At 44.0% G+C, this 18,967-nt stretch overlaps 2 protein-coding genes across 2 annotated transcripts in view; one reads left to right on the top strand and one right to left on the bottom strand.

The window, feature by feature from the left end:
- Positions 1 to 1,221: 1,221 nt before the first annotated feature.
- On the bottom strand, positions 1,222 to 5,717 carry ddx10 (DEAD (Asp-Glu-Ala-Asp) box polypeptide 10). The gene is made up of 2 exons (XM_056277320.1): positions 4,380 to 5,717; positions 1,222 to 3,729 (listed from the first exon to the last, which is right to left on the bottom strand). Exons 1-2 carry the CDS (start codon positions 5,706 to 5,708, stop codon positions 2,530 to 2,532), a joined length of 2,529 nt encoding a protein of 842 aa, XP_056133295.1. The 5' UTR covers positions 5,709 to 5,717; the 3' UTR covers positions 1,222 to 2,529.
- Positions 5,718 to 6,156: 439 nt separating this feature from the next.
- szt2 (SZT2 subunit of KICSTOR complex) overlaps positions 6,157 to 18,967 on the top strand; it is a 176,826-nt gene continuing 164,015 nt past the window's right edge. The window contains exons 1-11 of the mRNA XM_056276743.1: positions 6,157 to 6,428; positions 7,451 to 7,576; positions 7,830 to 8,003; positions 8,667 to 8,837; positions 9,078 to 9,200; positions 9,346 to 9,508; positions 9,849 to 9,955; positions 11,389 to 11,599; positions 13,837 to 14,007; positions 14,794 to 15,025; positions 16,445 to 16,574. Of these exons, the coding sequence (XP_056132718.1) occupies positions 6,405 to 6,428; positions 7,451 to 7,576; positions 7,830 to 8,003; positions 8,667 to 8,837; positions 9,078 to 9,200; positions 9,346 to 9,508; positions 9,849 to 9,955; positions 11,389 to 11,599; positions 13,837 to 14,007; positions 14,794 to 15,025; positions 16,445 to 16,574 (1,632 nt within the window). The 5' untranslated portion in view covers positions 6,157 to 6,404. The remainder of the gene's footprint in view (positions 6,429 to 7,450; positions 7,577 to 7,829; positions 8,004 to 8,666; positions 8,838 to 9,077; positions 9,201 to 9,345; positions 9,509 to 9,848; positions 9,956 to 11,388; positions 11,600 to 13,836; positions 14,008 to 14,793; positions 15,026 to 16,444; positions 16,575 to 18,967) is intronic.

The following is an 18,967-nucleotide window of genomic DNA, read 5'->3' as shown; positions in this document are numbered from 1 at the left end:
TGGAGCATCCTAAGTGGAGCCTAGTGGAGCATCCTACGTGGGGTCTAGTGGAGCATCCTACGTGGAGCCTAGTGGAGCATCCTACGTGGAATCTAGTGGAGCATCCTACGTGGAATCTAGTGGAGCATCCTACGTGGAGTCTAGTGGAGCATCCTATGTGGAGTCTAGTGGAGCAGCCTACGTGGAGTCTAGTGGGACATCCTACGTGGAGCCTAGTGGAGCATCCTACGTGGAATCTAGTGGAGTATCCTATGTGGAGCCTAGTGGAGCATCCTATGTGGAGCCTAGTGGAGCATCCTATGTGGAGTCTAGTGGAGCATCCTATGTGGAGCCTAGTGGAGCATCCCTGCAGCCTGCAAGGATTCTCATATGTTTTTGTAGCTTCTTGGTCCCAAAGCAGGCAGCAGATGTAGCATGGTACAATTTCCATCAGCCTGTCTTCTAAAGTGCGAAGTCAGAAGTTAGGTTTGGGTGGTCCATCCATCCATTATCCGAACCGCTTATCCTGGTCGTGGGAATGCTGGAGCCTATCCCAGCATTTATCGGGAGGCAGGTGAGGAGACACCCTGGACAGGCCGCCGGGCCATCACAGGGCCGACACACACACACACACGCGCGCGCATTCATACCTAGGGACAATTCAGTACGGCCAAGTCACCTGACCTACATGTCTCTGGACTGTGGGAGGAAACCGGAGCACCCGGAGGAAACCCACGCAGACACGGGGAGAACATGCAAACTCCACACAGAGGACGACCCCCCAAGGTTGGGCTACCCCGGGGCTCGAACCCAGGACCTTCTTGCTGTGAGGTTTGGATGGTGCTTTTTCAGAATGCCTTGTGAGGATGACTCGTTATAAGCCGTGTCGTTGATGAAGGCCAGCTTTGCAGACACAACTCCGGCGACGCTTGAAGCAAGCCTCTTATCTGAACCTGCTGCTGTCCGGACGCACTACTCGTTATTCTCTTGAAACTCTTCCCGTGAAAAGGCATCTTACACAAATGTCATATGTGAAGCTCTTAAAAGTCTGACTCCATTCCACTGGCACAGAGCCAGGGCATCTCTGAGACCGCACCGTACACCCCCCAACACTGACAGATGATGTGCACAGACGTGCCCCTGCAGCACACCTTCTGAGTCAGTGCTGAGTCTTACTTGGGTGTCGGAAACTGTTGCTACACTGGAAATGATGCTGCATTAACAAAGTGATCTTGGATCAGGAGGTGATTTATTTTTACCAAAAAAAAAAATTGTATAGCAAAATGTTATGCCCCAGCCTTCTGGACCCAAGAAACAAGTGGCTAAAGTTCAATTCTTAGGACAAATGGGGGGGGGGGGGCAGATACACAACAGACATATGACAATCTGGAAAGCAGAATATTGATCATGAAAAATGAGTTTTAAGCTTGCTGGAGAATGTTGTGATAACAATTCTCTGTCATCAGTGAAGTGGCTTTTCTACAGAAAAGCCTGCTGGACGGCTGTGAAGGTTTTACCATTTCCTCCCCATCCACACACCCCACACGCTGCCAGGAAGTCAGCGTAGGACACTTCCACACACAAACGATATAAAGCAGAAATGCAAGATGTGTGAGGAATAAACAGGAGTCATCCCAGTGAGGTAGACAACAGGGACATTTGATGAAGATACTGCCTCATTTACGCTTTTTATGGCCTGCAGCGTGACAGGACTTCTAACATAAAGCAGCTCGAGTCTACAAGTACGTTAGCCGTGGTACACTCTGTGGTACTTAAGGTCAACTTTGTGGTAGTTCAGAGTACTTCCTGTTGGATACTTGGTGTAGGATATAACATGATGCGATTCAAAGTCTGTGATATTAATTTATTTAACAGGTCATGATGTCACTACGGAATTTTCCAAGTTATGCAGTAGACACACTGTGTCTGTAGGTACAAGTTTTACCATGTTGTCAAGTTTTGCTAGACGACCTTCAAATCACTCTAAATTACAACAATATCAATATTTTTCTGGATTTACTGTATTGATCCCCGTGGGGAAATCCCTCTCTGCATGTAAGCCATCGTAGCTGTGTAGCTGGCAGCAGTGGGCAGCCGCCGTGCAGCATCCGGGGACCAACTCCAGTTTGTTTCACCATGCCTTGCTCAGGGGCACAGATGGGAGTATTAACCCTAACATGCATGTCTTTTATATGGTAAATAATTCAAATAAATGCTGATAACATGAAATCATTGCCTCCAGAGGTACCTCCCACCAACAAATCTATAATGATCATTGTGCTTTGCTATACTTAACTACAAATACTGCAAGACAGAGAGGCAAGACGTTGGTTTCTCAATGTGAAATAGTGTATATATATATGATTCTGATGTTTTTCCTCTAACAATCTAACAAACTGAACCATAAATATTTCATCTATATCAGAGAAAATATGGCTCATAGATGTCAAATTTGATACTTGTTGCCATTGGGTGTATTAAATTATACAGCAGAATGTGAAAACAGGTGCTGCAATCTCAAATTTTACATCATCTTACATTTTGAGAGCTCTAGCTCTTGTTCCCCAATAAACGAAGCACCAATTCCTCATCTTCAGCCAAAGAGAGACCAGTGTCCAGTGGCTGGACTATGCTCATGTTAACATGATGCCTCTCTCTCTTTGCCTTCTCCGCTGTGAAGTCCTCCTCCTCCTCACTGCTCTCGCTGTAGCTGCGTTTCCGGCCGCCTCCAGCAGGGCTGCTCTGCTGCTCTGTTAGGTCAGTGCCCTGTTCGTCTGGGTCAGGAAGTGAGCTGGGGTCAAACGCTTCACCCTCGCTGGCCAGGTATGCCACGGTTTCTTCTTCCTCATCAGACCTCTCGATATGTTGCTTGTTAGCCGCCTTTCTCGCAGCATTAGCCTTCAGCCTCTTCTCGCGGTGTTTTTCCTTGATTTTGCGGCGGTACTCCTCCTTGTCATACTCCTGATCCTCACGCTTCAGTCTCTCCTTGGCCTTCTCCACGTTGATACCCGAAATCATCTCCTCATCTTCCTCGGCAGTCACTGGCACTGCTGACCTCTGAACTGGTGGCCACTGCTGTACTGCCTCCCCTTCGTCAGTGAAAGTCACTTTCGTGTTGACTTTGTAATTTCTCTTCAGAATCTTCTTGGCTTCTTTGAACTTTGTCTCTTTTGTGGGTTTCTTTTTCTGACTGCCCAAGCTTTCTTCCTCATTCTCATCTTCAGTCAGACTGAAGACATCTTTCCTCTTTACTGTCAGTAGGTCCAAGTCCCTTAGATCCTCCTCCTCCTCCTCGTCATTCTCATCGGCACCAATCAGTAACATCTTAAGTTTCTCCTCCTCCTCCACTTCTTGTTCATCACTTGTTTCCTCACCAGTGTCCTCACTGCTTTCTGTGCCGGTTTCCTCTGCAGTGGACTGGCTTGCTGTTTTTCCTTTTAGTTTTGCCTTAAAGCTCTCGAGCTCTCTATCTTCCTTGGGGCATTCTTCCTGTCTTTGCTTTTCCTTGTTGGCCCTCTGTTGTTGAGCTTTACTTAAGAAACGCACCCTGGGAGGCACAGCAAGGCCAAGAGAGAGGGCATACTCATGAATCTTGAGCTTAAACACATCAAATACATCTTTGTTCTTCATCATGTAAACAGAGCGCAGGTATGAAACAAAACATCTCTGGGCTCTTTCCTTTTGCTCCTTCTCCTGGGCCAGGAAGGCTGCCAGCTTCTTTTGCACAGTCATCAGTTTGTCAGGGTTTACCTGCAAGCAGCAAATTAATAACAGTCAATCAGTGTAATTATTTTAAACCAACCACAGTTATGAGCAACACACTGAATAAATTGTTGAACTTGAGCTCTTTGTATTTGGGCTTGAGGCACAGCCTCAAGACCAAATCCAACTCCAGACTGGTCCCATCCCCTTCCCCCAGTATAACACCCAGAGCATCCCGCTGCCACCTCCCCCTCCCGCATCCCCAGCTTCAGCCACTTATTTCCCCAACCAGAGCACTACAGCAGCCAGGCTCTTCCCTGGGTTCAAGCCTGCTGTCACATCACCCTATGCTCAGGGTTCCCAGCACTTGATGCAGACCATCTCCCACAGCTTGCACTACCAGAGTTCTGCTGCCCCACCTCCACCGCCCCCTCCACCGCTGCACCCCCAGTCTTGCCCCACCCTGCTGCACATCAAACTGCAGCCTCTCCCCATTCAGCAGCACCAGCTCATGCTAACCACCGCCACTCCCCCACCCACGCAGGGCCAAACTTGCATGTGTGTGTGTGTGAATTAATTTATGGTAAAGCGCTTTGAGTTCCTGTTGAAGCTATAAAAATGCTATAAAAACGCAATTTGATTGACCTGATTGCATTTGCATGTACACACACACACAAAACAGGTTTATATGGGCTCACCTGGATCTTATTGATTGGGACCTTCTTCTCCTGGAGCTGAGCAATCATGCCCTTCTCCTCTGATGGCAGCAGCACCAATAGGGCCTCTCCTCCCTCCTTATACCTTGCAGTACGACCCACTCTGTGGATGTATGTGTCGGCATCTTCTGGACAGTCAAACTGCAGCACCCAGTTCACAGCAGGGAAATCCAAACCCCTGGCCGCAATGTCGGTGGCAAAGAGCACAGCGTTTTTCTTGTGGAGGAAGCTGTTGTAGACCTCTACCCGCTTCATCTGTTGCTGCTTACCATGAAGGGCCAGAATGGGCATACCCGGGCGCAGACGGCAGAACACTCTGAACAGATACTGCACCTCCTTGCAGCAGGCAAAGAACACCATGATCTTCTTTTGTAGATGACTCTTGATGAAGGAGTAGAGCATGTTGACCTTCAGGTCAAGCTCACACACCACATAGTTTTGCTCAAGGGTGGCCGGTGTGCTAAACTTGGCCCCTTCGTGGACCCACACGTACTCGGGGTCCTTGAGACTGAGCCTTGCAAGGTCTTTGACTGATTTCGTTTGTGTAGCTGAGAATAGCAGCGTCTGGCGGCTATTGGGAAGGTTCTCTACAATGGCGTTGAGGGTGTCCGCAAAGCCCATGTCTAAGATGCGGTCTGCTTCATCCAGAACAAGCATTTGCAGGCTGGAAGCATGGAAACTGGCTGTCTCATCCATGTGTTGAAGCAGCCGGCCTGGGGTGCAGATTACAATGTTGGTCCGATGAATTTTCTCTGACTCGTTCTTTAGGTCCTTTCCGCCGATTATGAGTCCAGCGGAGAACTCGTGGTTTCTGCCTACCTTGCGGAGAACCTCGAAGGTCTGATAGGCAAGCTCTCTTGTGGGAGAGATGACGAGGGCGCCCAAGCCATCCATGGCAGTCCACTGCTGTCGATACAGACACTCCAACACTGGGATGAGAAAGGCTAAAGTCTTACCAGAACCGGTCTTCGCGGCTCCAAGCACATCTTTTCCTTGCAAAGCCCGACAAATTGTCTGTCTTTGGATCTCAGTTGGTAGTCGATATTGTGCATCAAGCAAACCTCTCAAAGTATTCTTGGAAATGGGAAAATCTGAAAACTTAACAGCGTCCTGCGGGTTTATCTGGCTGTACTTGCTGACAAGTTTATCGATATGTTCCCTCTCCGTCTGCCACTCGGGTTTCCTCACATGTCTCTTCTCTGTCTTGATTCGTGTTTTCGTCTTGTTGTACTTCTTCTTCCATTTCTCGAAGTTTCTGACAGGATCGTTCGGGTCTTTGATCTTCGTCTTATTTCCTTTCTTTTTCTCCATGACTTCTAAGCTATGGGGGGGGGGGGGGATCCAGCGATAAGGAAGGCGATATTTAAACACGCACAGCGTGGACAACACGACTCGTCGCGCGCAATATGACGACATCGACGTGCGACACTTATTTACGTTACATCCGTCAGTCGCTTTAACGCAGCGGTACCGGAAACATTTCGGCTACGTTCATTTCTTTGGGATTCCTACACTTTACACGGTTCTGTGGCCGGTACCGCAAGCTGTCGTTCTGAAATACTGACACATCGGAGTAACAAGGCACGTACGGGAGAGGTACATCCGAACGTAGCATCTCGCAAGTCCAGCATCTATGACCCCAAGGCGCACCGGAAGTACATAACAATCGCAACATAACGCTTGTTTGTGTCAAAACTTTGATTTCCATCCGTTGTCCCCGGACGAGTTTGGATATTGTCTGTTAGCATAGAGACCGCAGGGCTGCACATTTTACTTCACATAAACTGCCGGTTGCAGATTTGCTATTTTCAGTGTAATGCTTTTCAACGGCGTCTCCCGACGTGGAAAGGGAAGCGGCGACACTTCCAGGTCACATGCGTCTTAACCAAATAAACAAAGTTTAGTGCAGCAAGCTTGTTCCCCCCACAGAAACGAGACGAAGCTATCCGGTCTGTGTTAAACCATCCCCGGTGTCCGTCGTCCCTCGCAAGTGATGCGATACAAAGCATGGCAGAGAGACAGGACAATGAGGTACTTGGGGCATACTCTTACCGTTCAATCTGGAAAGTGGTGAGGAGGTTTGTGTGTTTTCGTCGTGTGCTGAGATTGATGGTTGCTGCGTGTTCATGCTTAGCTGTCCACACCACGAGTGCCCAGCCTTTACTTATAGCCTACATTGGATACTGCCTGTGTAGAAAGTAAATACATGTTAATCAAGATGACAAATTCATATGCATGTGGATTTAGATGGCCAAGTTAGTTACTGTTTGTGAACTTCAGACAGCGACCACCACAACGCAAATTCTCAATTCTGCACTGCGCCGTTGGAACATTTTTACTCTGCCTGCTCTTGCAACGATGAGGGAATTAATCAAGTTTTTATTGTCTGTCAGTGGTTGCCTACTGTTCACAAATGTTCTGATGATATAGTAATGTGTAATGTGATATTTATCGATAAACTAACTGCATGTCAAGGATAGGTTGAGTGGACCTAAACCATTGGGTGCCCCAAACAACATTATCACTCAATAGATTCAAGGGAACCAACTGATTACGTGAGAACCTACAGTAAGAATCACGTGAAAGATCACCAAGACCTTTACACACCCGTGCACAGCCGATGACGTCATTGGGAGTTATTAGGAAATATTGTTGTCCTTGATCATTGCATTGTTTTTTCATATTGGCCTACACATTTAATTGTATTTAATTGCCTCTTTTAGAGGCCGATAAGAGGAACAGCTGTTAACACGGGCTAATGTAAATGGTATGATGTGCCAGCTGTTGTTTGGTCATACTGGTTTGCTTGTTTTGGAACTATGCGGCTTGCTCCATCATTGCTGTAGATAGACGCCCAACTCTCTAACAACAGATTTAAGATCCTAGGTTGTGGATCTAATTACCTACTACCTGAAATGTGCAGTCATCAGCTTGTGTGTTTGTGGTTCTTAGTCTGAAAGAATTTAGTTCTGCAGGTGGACTTGATTATAATTTGACTTTATTATGGCTCCACAGATATACTTCATTTTCATTTGTCTTCTTTTCAATACAAGGTGGAGGAGGCAGACCAAATCTATTTGCTGATGAAGGAAGAATATCGTATCTCCAGGAATGTGCGTCTAGCGTGGTTCCTCGGGAAACTCAACCAAGTCATCTGGCCTGCCTCGCAGCATGAACTGGTGGGTTAAGCCCAGCTCTTGCTTCAAGAGCTGGGCTTGGTTCAAAAGCTGGGCTTGGCTATCATGGTTCTCAAAAGTCTATAGAGACATCAGCAATGTAATGGGATTTATGGAAGACATAGGTTCACTGGAATGCCTTCATAACCACCTAGCAAGAAAAAAAATCACATTCACAAATTCATAATTCAAGAAAAAAAAATTGAATGTTTTGATGGAATTATTAATAACTGTTGTCACTATGTTATGTGTGCAGCTGAACTCAGAGAATGAATTAGACCTGCTGAGCATTTTACCAAAGGGTTGGCGGCCAGATTTCTGCCCCTCTACATCCCCCTACATGTTGATGCCATCTACTCGTGCCACCTTCCTGGCACGGAGGTACCGGTTCATCATTGAGCTCGACCTCAGTCCGTCAACAGGGATTGTGGTAAGGTGGCATTCTTAGATTCATTCACTGTTTTTCTTGACAGGGAAGTGCACTCTTCTTTTTGTTGTTGACATTTTTGATGATTTGTTAACATAAAATATGCAAACTACCTATGTGATATAGCAACTACAACAAACCCCCCTTCCAACTCACAATACTAAAAACCCAAATTCCCTAATTCCTAAATCACCCCTCTACCGAACACCATGTCCTGTTGTTTGGATGTTACAGCGACTAAGAATGATACCAGCAGAGCTAGTCAGAATGAAATTAAACAAAACAAAACAAAACCGTAGGCTTGTCATACAACCCTACAAAGAGTTGTATATGACAAAGTAAACTAACAAAATATGTAAGACAACAAACGTTTGGGTGAAAAGGTTTGTTTTTACACATTCAATATTTTACATAAAATAAGTAACTTTAAATAATGCCTTTGATTCATGCTGCATTTTTCAGTTATATATGGATATCATCTTGTGATGATTTACTTGGATTGCAACAAGTTTTAAAGAAAGGTGGATAGTTACATTTGCTCTTTTCAAACGTCAAATGTTATACTATACTGTGATAGTTGTTTTGTTTCTTTGTCAAGAGTTAATGCTGTTGATTCTACAGCTGTTTTGTCTGTTTAGGACATCAGTTTCCTTTATTATTTTGCAGGATGACTGCACAGGGGAGATGATCTTTGATGAGGTCTTCCATGCCCTATCAAGATGTCTGGCAGGTCTGGCTCGACCATTCATAGTACCTGGCACAGATAAAGATTTTCAGCCGAAGATTTTCATCACCATCCTTGCGTACTCCTCGATCATTGGTCTCAATTCTCACCAGGTGACTTGCTCGTATTATCCCGTGTTTTAATAATGATGATAAGCCAAACTGTTAATCATTCAGTGATTAAAGTCACCAAGACTATGTTGTGCATTGCAGAGATTTCTCTCGTTAGAGATGAATCATGGGATATAAGCTGTGAATGTGAGCCATGTATGAATAGAATGCTGCAATGGATTCTTGGCTCTGTCAGGCAGGCAAGGTGTTGTGGTCTCTTGACAGCTTTGTTCTCTACTGTAGGTGCTGGTACAGGGTTGTCAGCTTGATCGCACAGACCTGAATAAGTTCTTGAATCACATCTATCAACAGCTCAGAGCTGTGGAGAACAACATTGCAGAAGTTCTGCAGCAGCAGCATGAGCGGGCGAGTTGGTTTAATTCTTTGAGATTTTAATGTAGTGGTATCCAGTTTTATCCTGTTGCAAAGTAAAAAGGGATCCCTTACTACACAGAATCACAATAAAGGCAACAGAAACTGATTGATTGATTTATTTTTCTTCCTCTCCTAGTCTGAGGGGCCAGTCTTAAACTCAGGGCTTCTTGGCACCAACATGGACAGCCAGCCTCAGAGGAAGCAGGGCATTTCTGTAGTTACAGCCGACGTAGGACTGGTCAGCATGGTGCGCCAGGGAATCTTGGCCCTTCAGTTGCTGCCCCCCAATTCCAGTGCAGGTAGGCTTGTCCTGACCTGAATGCAAGGTAGCAGTGTTCTCCTGTAGAGCTATTTTTACCATGGTTTTGCTGCCAAGTCCAGTTCCATCAGGCGTTTTACTATATGTAAAGAGAAGGAAAGTAGTTGGGTTGCTTTGATTTCTTTGAATTTTATTCTCTTTTTTTTGTATCGGATACTTGTAAAAACCCCATAATATACATAACTGGAACTATTTTCCACTTCTTATTAGTATAAAAACAAGTAGCATGCTAGTGTCCATGTAAGTTTTGTGTGTATATATACGTATAATACTTGATACAGTAAATTTAGAATTTTTGATTTTATTTTTCTGTGCTCCAGGTATAATTATAATCACAGATGGTGTGACCAGTGTACCTGATGTAGCAGTGTGTGAGACCCTTCTCAACCAGCTCCGGAGTGGAACCATTGCCTGCTCGTTCGTGCAGGTACGTTCAATAGTAAACCATCCTGATGTTTCAGTGAGCAACAGCAATGTGAGGACTAAATTGTTGGTTAGTAAGAATATGCAGGGATGGATATGTTCTTTGAAAGTGTAATATTCCACCCCCCCCCCGGCCCAGTATCAGTTTGCTCTGTTCTTTTCTTACCTTTGAAAAAAACTCAGAAATAGGGTGTTCTGAACGGGGTGAGGCCTGTCTTAGGTGAAAAAGGGGGAAGTGATTGGATAGCAGCAGACTGTCATTCCAGTCAATGGGGGATGATAACATTCATGCTTTTTCCTGCATTGTGTGATGTGTCTGGAGCCAAATGTATTTGGATGTGTAAGCATTTGGGAATGCATGCCCATGGCAGACTTTAAGTAGCTGGGGTCAAATTTTGGCAAGATTTGATACAGGAAATGCAGATATTCTCATATCTGCACAGAACTGTTGAGCTCTTAACCAAAAAGGATTATATTATTATTATTATTATAAAATCATTGCTATTAATAGTTGTTAAATAATAATAATAATTATTAATAATTATTATAATTATTAAAAAATAGGGGCATCCTGACGGACAACCTAGATGGATATTATTTTTATTATTATTATTATTTGAAACAAAGCCATATATGTCAGTTTTTGAGTCAAACATATTTAAATATGCAATTACTTTTTAACATGTATTCTGTTAAAGTCGCAAATTACCTCATCAAACTTGTAATCGGTAACATTTCTTTGTGCTGCTGAAAGTCAGGAATATATTACATTCACTTTAAATGACTATGTGGTATTAAAGAACAACTTACAGAAGGTGAAGGAAAAGAAATTAAATAAGTTCTATTTTTTTCCAGTTCTCTTCAAACTTCCCTTTCACAATTTAATTTGATTGAAACCAGAAATTGCAGTTTCATCAAGTAAATGACAAAATGAGTTTGATACCAGTTTGTCCACATTAATTCATCTTTATTAATTAACTGAGAGGCATGACTAATTTCTAATAAATGAAAGAAAATAGTATGTTCTAAGATATGAACAGTATTCAACTATATATATATATATATATATATATATATATATATGTGTGTGTGTGTGTGTGTGTGTGTGTGTGTGTGTGTGTGTGTGTGTATGTAAATCTTATGGGTCTCAGGGCTGTAAGAAAAACAGGACAGGACCATCGATAAGCCTGTGGTATCTTCTAAATATTTGGTATTTGGTTATTTATCAGATAGTCATGTGCTGGGATCGCTAAAGTAATGTCAGCTTTTGAAATGAGCGAGGTTTTAGTGACTCTGAAGGGGATATCTCCTGAATTAGTGTTTGGTTGGAATGGAAAACTGCATAAAAATGGCCCTCATTAATACATAGGTGTATGACATGTAGGGTGCTTTGCTCCTGTGACTGCCTTAACCTGCATTCTGTTTGTCTTGTGACAGGTGGGTGGTGCTTACTCCTACGACTGCAGCTTTGGGTATGTTCCCAATGTGGAGCTGATGAAGTTCATCTCTTTGGCCACCTTTGGCTCGTACTTGCCCAGCTGTCCTGAGTCGGACCTAGACAGCCAGGAAATGAATGTCTACCACAAGGCTTTTCTGACTTACTCATTTCTGAAGACCACTGAATCCCTGAACTCTGAGTACTTCTGTGGTAAGAACGCAGCATGTCTTCAAACCTGAACCAAAGTGTAAAATTATATAATTCTATTTGTGATGTCTGTTTCACTGCCCTCCAAAATCAATGCCACCTTAAAATAGCCTAAGGGGGTCGTCTGGGTGGTGTGGCGGTCTATTCCTTTGCCTATCAACATGGGGATCGCCGGTTCGAATCCCCGTGTTGCCTTTAGCTCGGTCGGGCGTCCCCACAGCCACAACTGGCCGTGTCTGCGGGTGGGAAGCCGGATGTGGGTATGTGTCCTGGTCGCTGCACTAGCGCCTCCCCTGGTCGGCCGGGGCGCCTGTTCAGGGGGGAGGGGGAACTGGAGGGAATAACGTGATCCTTCCACGCACTACATCCCCCTGTTGAAACTCCTTACTGTCAGGTGAAAAGAAGCGACTGGCGACTCCGCATGTATTGGAAGAGGCATGTGGTAGTCTGCAGCCCTCCCTGGATCGGCAGAGGGGGTGGAGCAGCGACCAGGACAGCTCGGAAGAGTGGGGTAATTGGCCAGATACAATTGGGGTAAAAAGGGGGAAGAAAAGTAAAAAAGAAAAAAAATAGCCTAAGGGGTTGTATAGAAGATCAGGTTACACTTTATTTTAGGGGTTAGAAATTACCTAGTAATTTCCTAGTAATAAGGTTGTAATTATCACGTAATTTCTTAGAAATAAGGTTGAAATTACCTTGTAATTTGAGTTAGGGTTAGGTTAGGGTTAGGGTTAGAGTTAGCTGTAAAATTACCTGTAAAAACTACCACCTTATTACTAGGAAATTAAGAGGTAATTTCAACCTTATTTCTAAGAAATTACGTGATAATTACCACCTTATTAATAGGAAATTACTAGGTAATTTCCGACCCCCTGAAATAAAGTGTTACCGAATATTATAAGTGATGAGCTATATTGTTCCCATGACTGTTTATCATAATAAAAGCCCAATCTAGATTTGTAACGTCAGCTATCTTCCTCATTGACCTCCCTCCTTGTTCTCCTGGCCAAGAGAGATGCTGCTGTATTTACATTTAGCTACATTTTGAGCCAAACAGCACAGTCTGAAGTTCCACCCACACAGTCAATAAATAGATGTCAGCTGCTGTTTCTTCTGCTCAGCAGCTTGTCAGATGGCCATGTTCAGTGAAATGTCATATGATTTCAGTTTTGTTTCTTTTTCACTCTCATTTCCTTACTTTGGTAGTAGCATAGAAATATTTGGCCACCAGTTGCTCATGTCATGGCCCACTGCAGCCAGGATTAAGAAGCTGAAAAGTCAACACAAGGATCAACAGCTAGCGTTTGGCAGGAGTGTAAAAAACGGGGAGGAAGTTTGGGGAGAAAGAAGACAAAATGAGCTGCAGCACTGTGGATGAGTTGTATTCACATAAGACAGAAGCACGTTGGTCATTTAGATGAGGGCAGGGCAGATGTTCACTTTGACAGATATGCAGAGTGCAAACATTCAAAATCAGGTTGTGGCTGCAGTGTCGTAAAATAATATGTGAGGGGGGCGTCTGCGTAGTATAGCAGTCTATTGCGTTGCCTACCAACATGGGGATCACCAGTTCGAATCCCCGTGTTACCTCTGGCTTGGTCAGGCGTCCCTACAGACACAATTGGCGGTGTCTTCGGGTGGGAGGCCAGATGTGGGTATGTGTCATGGTCGCTGCTTCAGTGCCTCCTCTAGTTGGTCTGGGTGCCTGTTCGGGGGGGAGGGGGGAGCTGGGGGTAATAGCGTGATCCTCCCACGCACTATGTCCCCCTAACCAAACTCCTCACTGTCAGGTGAAAAGAATGTATTGGAGGAGGCAATTGGTAGTCTGCAGCCCTCCCCGGATCAGCAGAGGGGGTGGAGCAGTGACCGGGACGGCTTGGAAGAGTGGGGTAATTGGCCGCATATAATTTACAATTGGGGAAGAAAAGGGGGATTTTTGTATTTTTAAAGACTGTTACTGGCCCCAATCCCTTACACACAATTCTTTGAAACATTTTTGGAGCAGAATTGTTTTTAAACCTGTTCCTATTAGGTTTGTATGTGTGTTACTATTACCTAAATTAAAGACCTTGTAGCTGCTTTTGCGGTGCAGTCTGTAAACAAAGTAATTGTTAATGCTATTCTTATTATTATTATAAGTCTTAGTGGTATTTATAGTAGTAGCAGTATATCTGCTGTACACCTGGTTCTGTAAAAGTGAAATGATGGCCTTAATATTCCCTTTTGACCTTGCTTTTCAGTTTCCCAGCATAAGCTGTTCAATGAGCACCTGGTCTCAACCAGCGGGAACCCGGCTCTGGTAATGCGCAGGAAGAAGCACACAGAGAAGGAGGTTCATGCTCATTTGATCAGCGTGGTCTCTGTACGACTGCGGGAGGGCTACACCATTAGAGAGATTAACCTCACCAAAGGTAAACACACCCATTTGCAGAAGGCCGCTACTACCAGGTAAAATAGGATGTTCTTTCTTCAACCCTCTCTTGTAATTGCACATATGTCGCCATCTTATACTGCTGTGATTGCAACTATTCCCCAGTCCTCTGTGAATAGTCATGTGGACATTTTAAGTCCAATTTAAATTCTCTATTTAATTTTTTGCCTTTGAACTGACCTTTTTCCATATGTACGGCCATCATTTGTGTGACAAGAAGGAATAAAAATGGGCAAATTAGACTTCCTTGTCTTATCGCACAATAATATATTATGTTATTATTATTAGATTATATTGGGCGGCACGATAGCATAGTGGTTAGCGTGGTCGCCTCACAGCAAGAAGGTCCTGGGTTCGAGCCCCGGGGTAGTCCAACCTTGGGGGTCGTCTTGGGTCATCCTCCGTGTGGAGTTTGCATGTTCTCCCCGTGTCTGCTTGGGTTTCCTCCGGGTGCTCCAGTTTCCTCCCACAGTCCAAACATGTCGGTCAGGTAAATCAGCTGCACTAAATTGCCCCTAGGTGTGAATGTGTGTGTGTGTGTGGGCCCTGTGATGGCCTGGTGGCCTGTCCAGGGTGTCTCTCCACCTGCCGCCCAATGACTGCTGGGATAGGCTTCAGCATCCCCGTGACCCTGAGAGCAGGATAAATGGTTTGGATGATGGATGGATGTTTTCAGGGGAGCTCATGAAAAGTTTTTCCCGCTAAATGTTGTGTCCAGATGAACTGATTTAACTTTATGGGACTCATTTCCTGTTCCTCCTTCAAGGTGGGACTCAGCTGGAGGTGAAGTTGGTTTTGCTGTGGAAACACAACATGCGCATTGAGTACCTCGCAGCTACCTCGTGGCCCCTGGACCTGGCAAAGCGTACCACCAGGGTGGAGGTAACCATGGAGGGAAGCTACGACATCCTGCATGACATCAGCTGCACCCAGAAGAAGCCCATCACGAGCCCTTACCGCACCTCTGTCATCCGACGCTTCTGGAACACGCTACAGAGGTGAACTATCTGCCATCTACTTACCATCTCTAAGTAGTTTGATTTTCAATAGGTGATCCAACATATTATTTATTTTAAATGTGTAATTAGTCTTTGAGGTAAAAATGGATATGAATAGATTTGTTTTGCCGAAAGTTCATGATGACACAACCGTGGGAAAATAAAAACCGTGGCATAGTGGGGAGAAAAGAAACGGTATGCCTTATGTCTTCTTAAAGGATACTTTGGCATTGGAAATGGGCATAATTCCTTTTATTTGACAGATGAGGGAAAGAATCAGTGTGGATTTTGTGGGCATAAGCTGTATTAGGATGAGAATAATTTTTCCAGGGAAGGTTAGGTTTTTTTTGTGTGTCACAGACATACCTAGTGATATTAATCTCGTCTGGGTTGGCTGTGCCTGTGTTTTTTATGCATCAGATCGGTGAAAATATGGAGCAAATTATCAACTTGTCAAACTCGGGGGTACTCTGAAAACTTTAATCCCATTTGTATTGAAACCTGTCTTTTGAACAACATTTCCATCCATCCATCCATTATCCAAACCGCTCATCCTGCTGTCAGGGTCACGGGGATGCTGGAGCCTATCCCAGCAGTCACTGGGCAGCAGACAGGGAGACACCCTGGACGGTAATGCGGACGTTGTACCGGACCATTGTGGTGATGGCCATGTGTACTATGAATAGTACACATGGCCATCGAAACTCTAGTTAATGGTCACACCCATATTTCCATATGAAACTGGTCGTTGGTTTGGGTTGTTATTTCACTGTATCGTTTATAAGGGTGGGGTACCTGCAGTCACTGTATTGTTTATAAGTGGGAATACCTGCAGTCACTGTATTGTTTATAAGGGTGGGGTACCTGCAGTCACTGTATTGTTTATAAGGGTGGGGTACCTGCAGTCACTGTATTGTTTATAAGGGTGGGAATACCTGCAGTCACTGTATTGTTTATAAGGGTGGGACACCTGCAGTCACTGTATTGTTTATAAGGGTGGGGTACCTGCAGTCACTGTATTGTTTATAAAGGTGGGGTACCTGCAGTCACTGTATTGTTTATAAGGGTGGAGTACCTGCAGTCACTGTATTGTTTATAAGGGTGGGGTACCTGCAGTCAGGTGAGACTGAAGAGGTGACTTAGATGATGATGACACGTATCTGTCAGTAAACGTTGTGTCCAGATGAACTGATTCAACGTTCTTTGATTTTCTTACCTGGATTATTGAGCATGTGTTTATTTCAGACATTGTTTGGAAAACTAAAGATCCTGTCCAAATAGGGCTATAGGGGGATTTAAATGTCCTGAGAAACACTGTTTATCGTAGCACTTGGTGTATTTTATTGCCTTCAGTAGTTGTTTGTTCAGCATGTTCAATATAGTGCCATACCTTATTTTCAATTCTTTGTGTGTTTCAAGTATAAACCTGACAGATCAGATGCTGGTGCACCTGCAGTCTTTCAACTCACTGCCTGAGAATTACACCATTCCTGAAAGCACCAAAAATGGAGTACCCCTCTTCTACATCCCCCCTGGCTCCACCACACCGGTACGATATACCTCTTCAGTGTATGTCATAAGGGACCTGTGGGCAGTGATAGGAAACAATCAAAAAGGAATGTATTATATGACTGTAACAGGAGGAAGAGCAGCGAGTAGAGGGATGCTCTGTTCATCTGTGCATAATCTGCCGGATAAACAAAGTAAATTAGATGGCCTGGGACCCGGTCTCGAAGCAACAGCTGATTTTTTCCTTGCCCGGTCACCACTCTGGTTCATATTCAGGCTTCTCTTCCTCTTTACTGACAAATGCACACGCACACACACACACACACACACGGCAGTGTTCCCTTGTGACCAGCTGGTGCGTTCCTGCTACTGAACCGCACTGTGCTTTGCAACAGCCATGTGGTATTTTGGGTTTGCAAAAATACCTTACGTGAAATCATAGTCTCGATGTTCCCCTAGTGGCTGACATATGTCACTACATTGAGTCTAAAATAGGTACAAGTATTTCTTGTGTATATATTAATATTTTAAATAATGCAGTAGAGTCAGATTATGTTATTGTCCATTAAATTTACATAAAATGGAAATTTGTGTTTGGCACGGGCATATGGGACAATGCATACCATACAACAATACACAACACTACATATTAGTTACACATAAGGTCAACTGAAAATTTAAAGTGACTGAGTGGCAAGTGGCAGCAATAAGTAATGATGGATTGTTCTTCCACTGGCATTTAAAGCCGCCATAACCATCACAACAAAACACAATATACAGCTGTACCTAACAACAAATAGCAAATGTACATTAAAATACCTGGTGGTAAATAAATAACTTACATTAGAATATGTGGTGGTAAATAAATAACATGCACATTAGAATAGGTGATGGTGTTGGTTGCAGAGCAGCCTAAAAAAGGAGAGGGCTTAGGATAAAAGGAGGGGGGCTTGGGAGAAAGAGGTTAAAAGAGTTTGAGTTTCAAGGGGCCTGTTTAAACAGGTTCCTACTGAGGATAGTCAAAGCTGATGGAGTAACGTATTACTTGTAACCGTTGTTTCTGGCCAGTGGGACTTTCAGTCTTCGGCCTGAAATGCCAAGTGGAGAGGATGGGTGAGGGCATTGTAGATCTGGACTGTCTTATTGGTTGTGGATTGAGAAGATCTAACTAGTGACCGTGTTCTGGTGACTTTCAGCCGAATGTGTCAGTGGTTGTCATGGTAACAACAGCTGTTGAAATGCCTTAAATGATCTTAAATTGGTTGTTCAATACAATATATATTCATCAGATCCTTTTTGTCCTACATTATGTAAGTTAAACGGTGTCGCCAACAAGAAACTTTCACATTTCTTGAAGTGACTTTTAATATGGGAAAAACATAGAGCAGCAGAGCCGCTAGCATCTAATGAGGAATTTGACATGATACTCAGCTGCGACTTGTTCCCCACATTACAAGAAACCTTACGAGAGGTGAACGAGTCTCTGAGCACAATTTAACTTGCATAAATGGATAACGGAGATGTTAAACTCAGATGAATGTGTATTTAAAACTGATTAGAGTAAAATTAGAGGCTTTAAGGAGGACACCGCGTGTTGTGTTTGTGTTTTCAGCAGCTGCCGTACACTGCAACACAGGGACAGTGGGAGTCTTTCCTTCTCTAAATACCTTAAATTCTGTTTATTTAACGTGGTACGATGTACAAAATGATTGTTCCAACCAATCTATGTAGGAACCACAGCACCCCCAGCTGCATATCTGCTGTAGAGGCATTGCCACTGCTTTGTTACTGCACGGTGCTAAAACCACAGATGGACGACCAGTCTAAACTACGCACAGTGCCGACTGGTGGTTTTGCTAGTCGACTGCTGTGTGAAAGCCCTACTGTGAGGCCAGCATGGAGGTTAAACTTGCTCAGGATTAAAACAGATGGTGAAACAGCACAGAGCTGAGTTCGACTCTCTGACCAGTCCGAGGGAAAGACAGGATGGGCTTGGGGGGGGGGGGGTCAGTAACGGCAGTGACGAGAGGTTTTGGACAGGACAGTTTGAATGCAAGGGATTCAAATGAGGTGGTTTCACTCTTGTCTTGGAATAGAAAAGGCAGATTGATTATCGTTGCTGTATTTATATTGACATCGTGTTAGGATACTGAAATAAATTAAATTGAAATGAGCAAGAACTACAGTATCGTTAGTAAGCATTTTGTGTTACAAGCATTATTTTATACAACTTCAATTCAATTAAATTTATTGTCATTAAAATCAACGTGCAGGCACATGTTTAAAACAAAATAACGGCTGCGGCTTCGCCAAACAGTGCAAGACAGACATAGAAAACATAGCAAACACAATACAGATATATACAAATGAAGACCAAAAGCTAAAGATAAGTAAAAAAATAAAAAGAGCACGAGTATAAGCATATCTACAGAC

Source organism: Lampris incognitus, chromosome 3, assembly GCF_029633865.1.
Source record: "Lampris incognitus isolate fLamInc1 chromosome 3, fLamInc1.hap2, whole genome shotgun sequence".
In the NCBI taxonomy this organism is placed as follows: Eukaryota; Metazoa; Chordata; class Actinopteri; order Lampriformes; family Lampridae; genus Lampris; species Lampris incognitus.
Note: the sequence above shows the minus strand (reverse complement) of the source record. Positions and strands in the feature narration are given on the sequence as shown.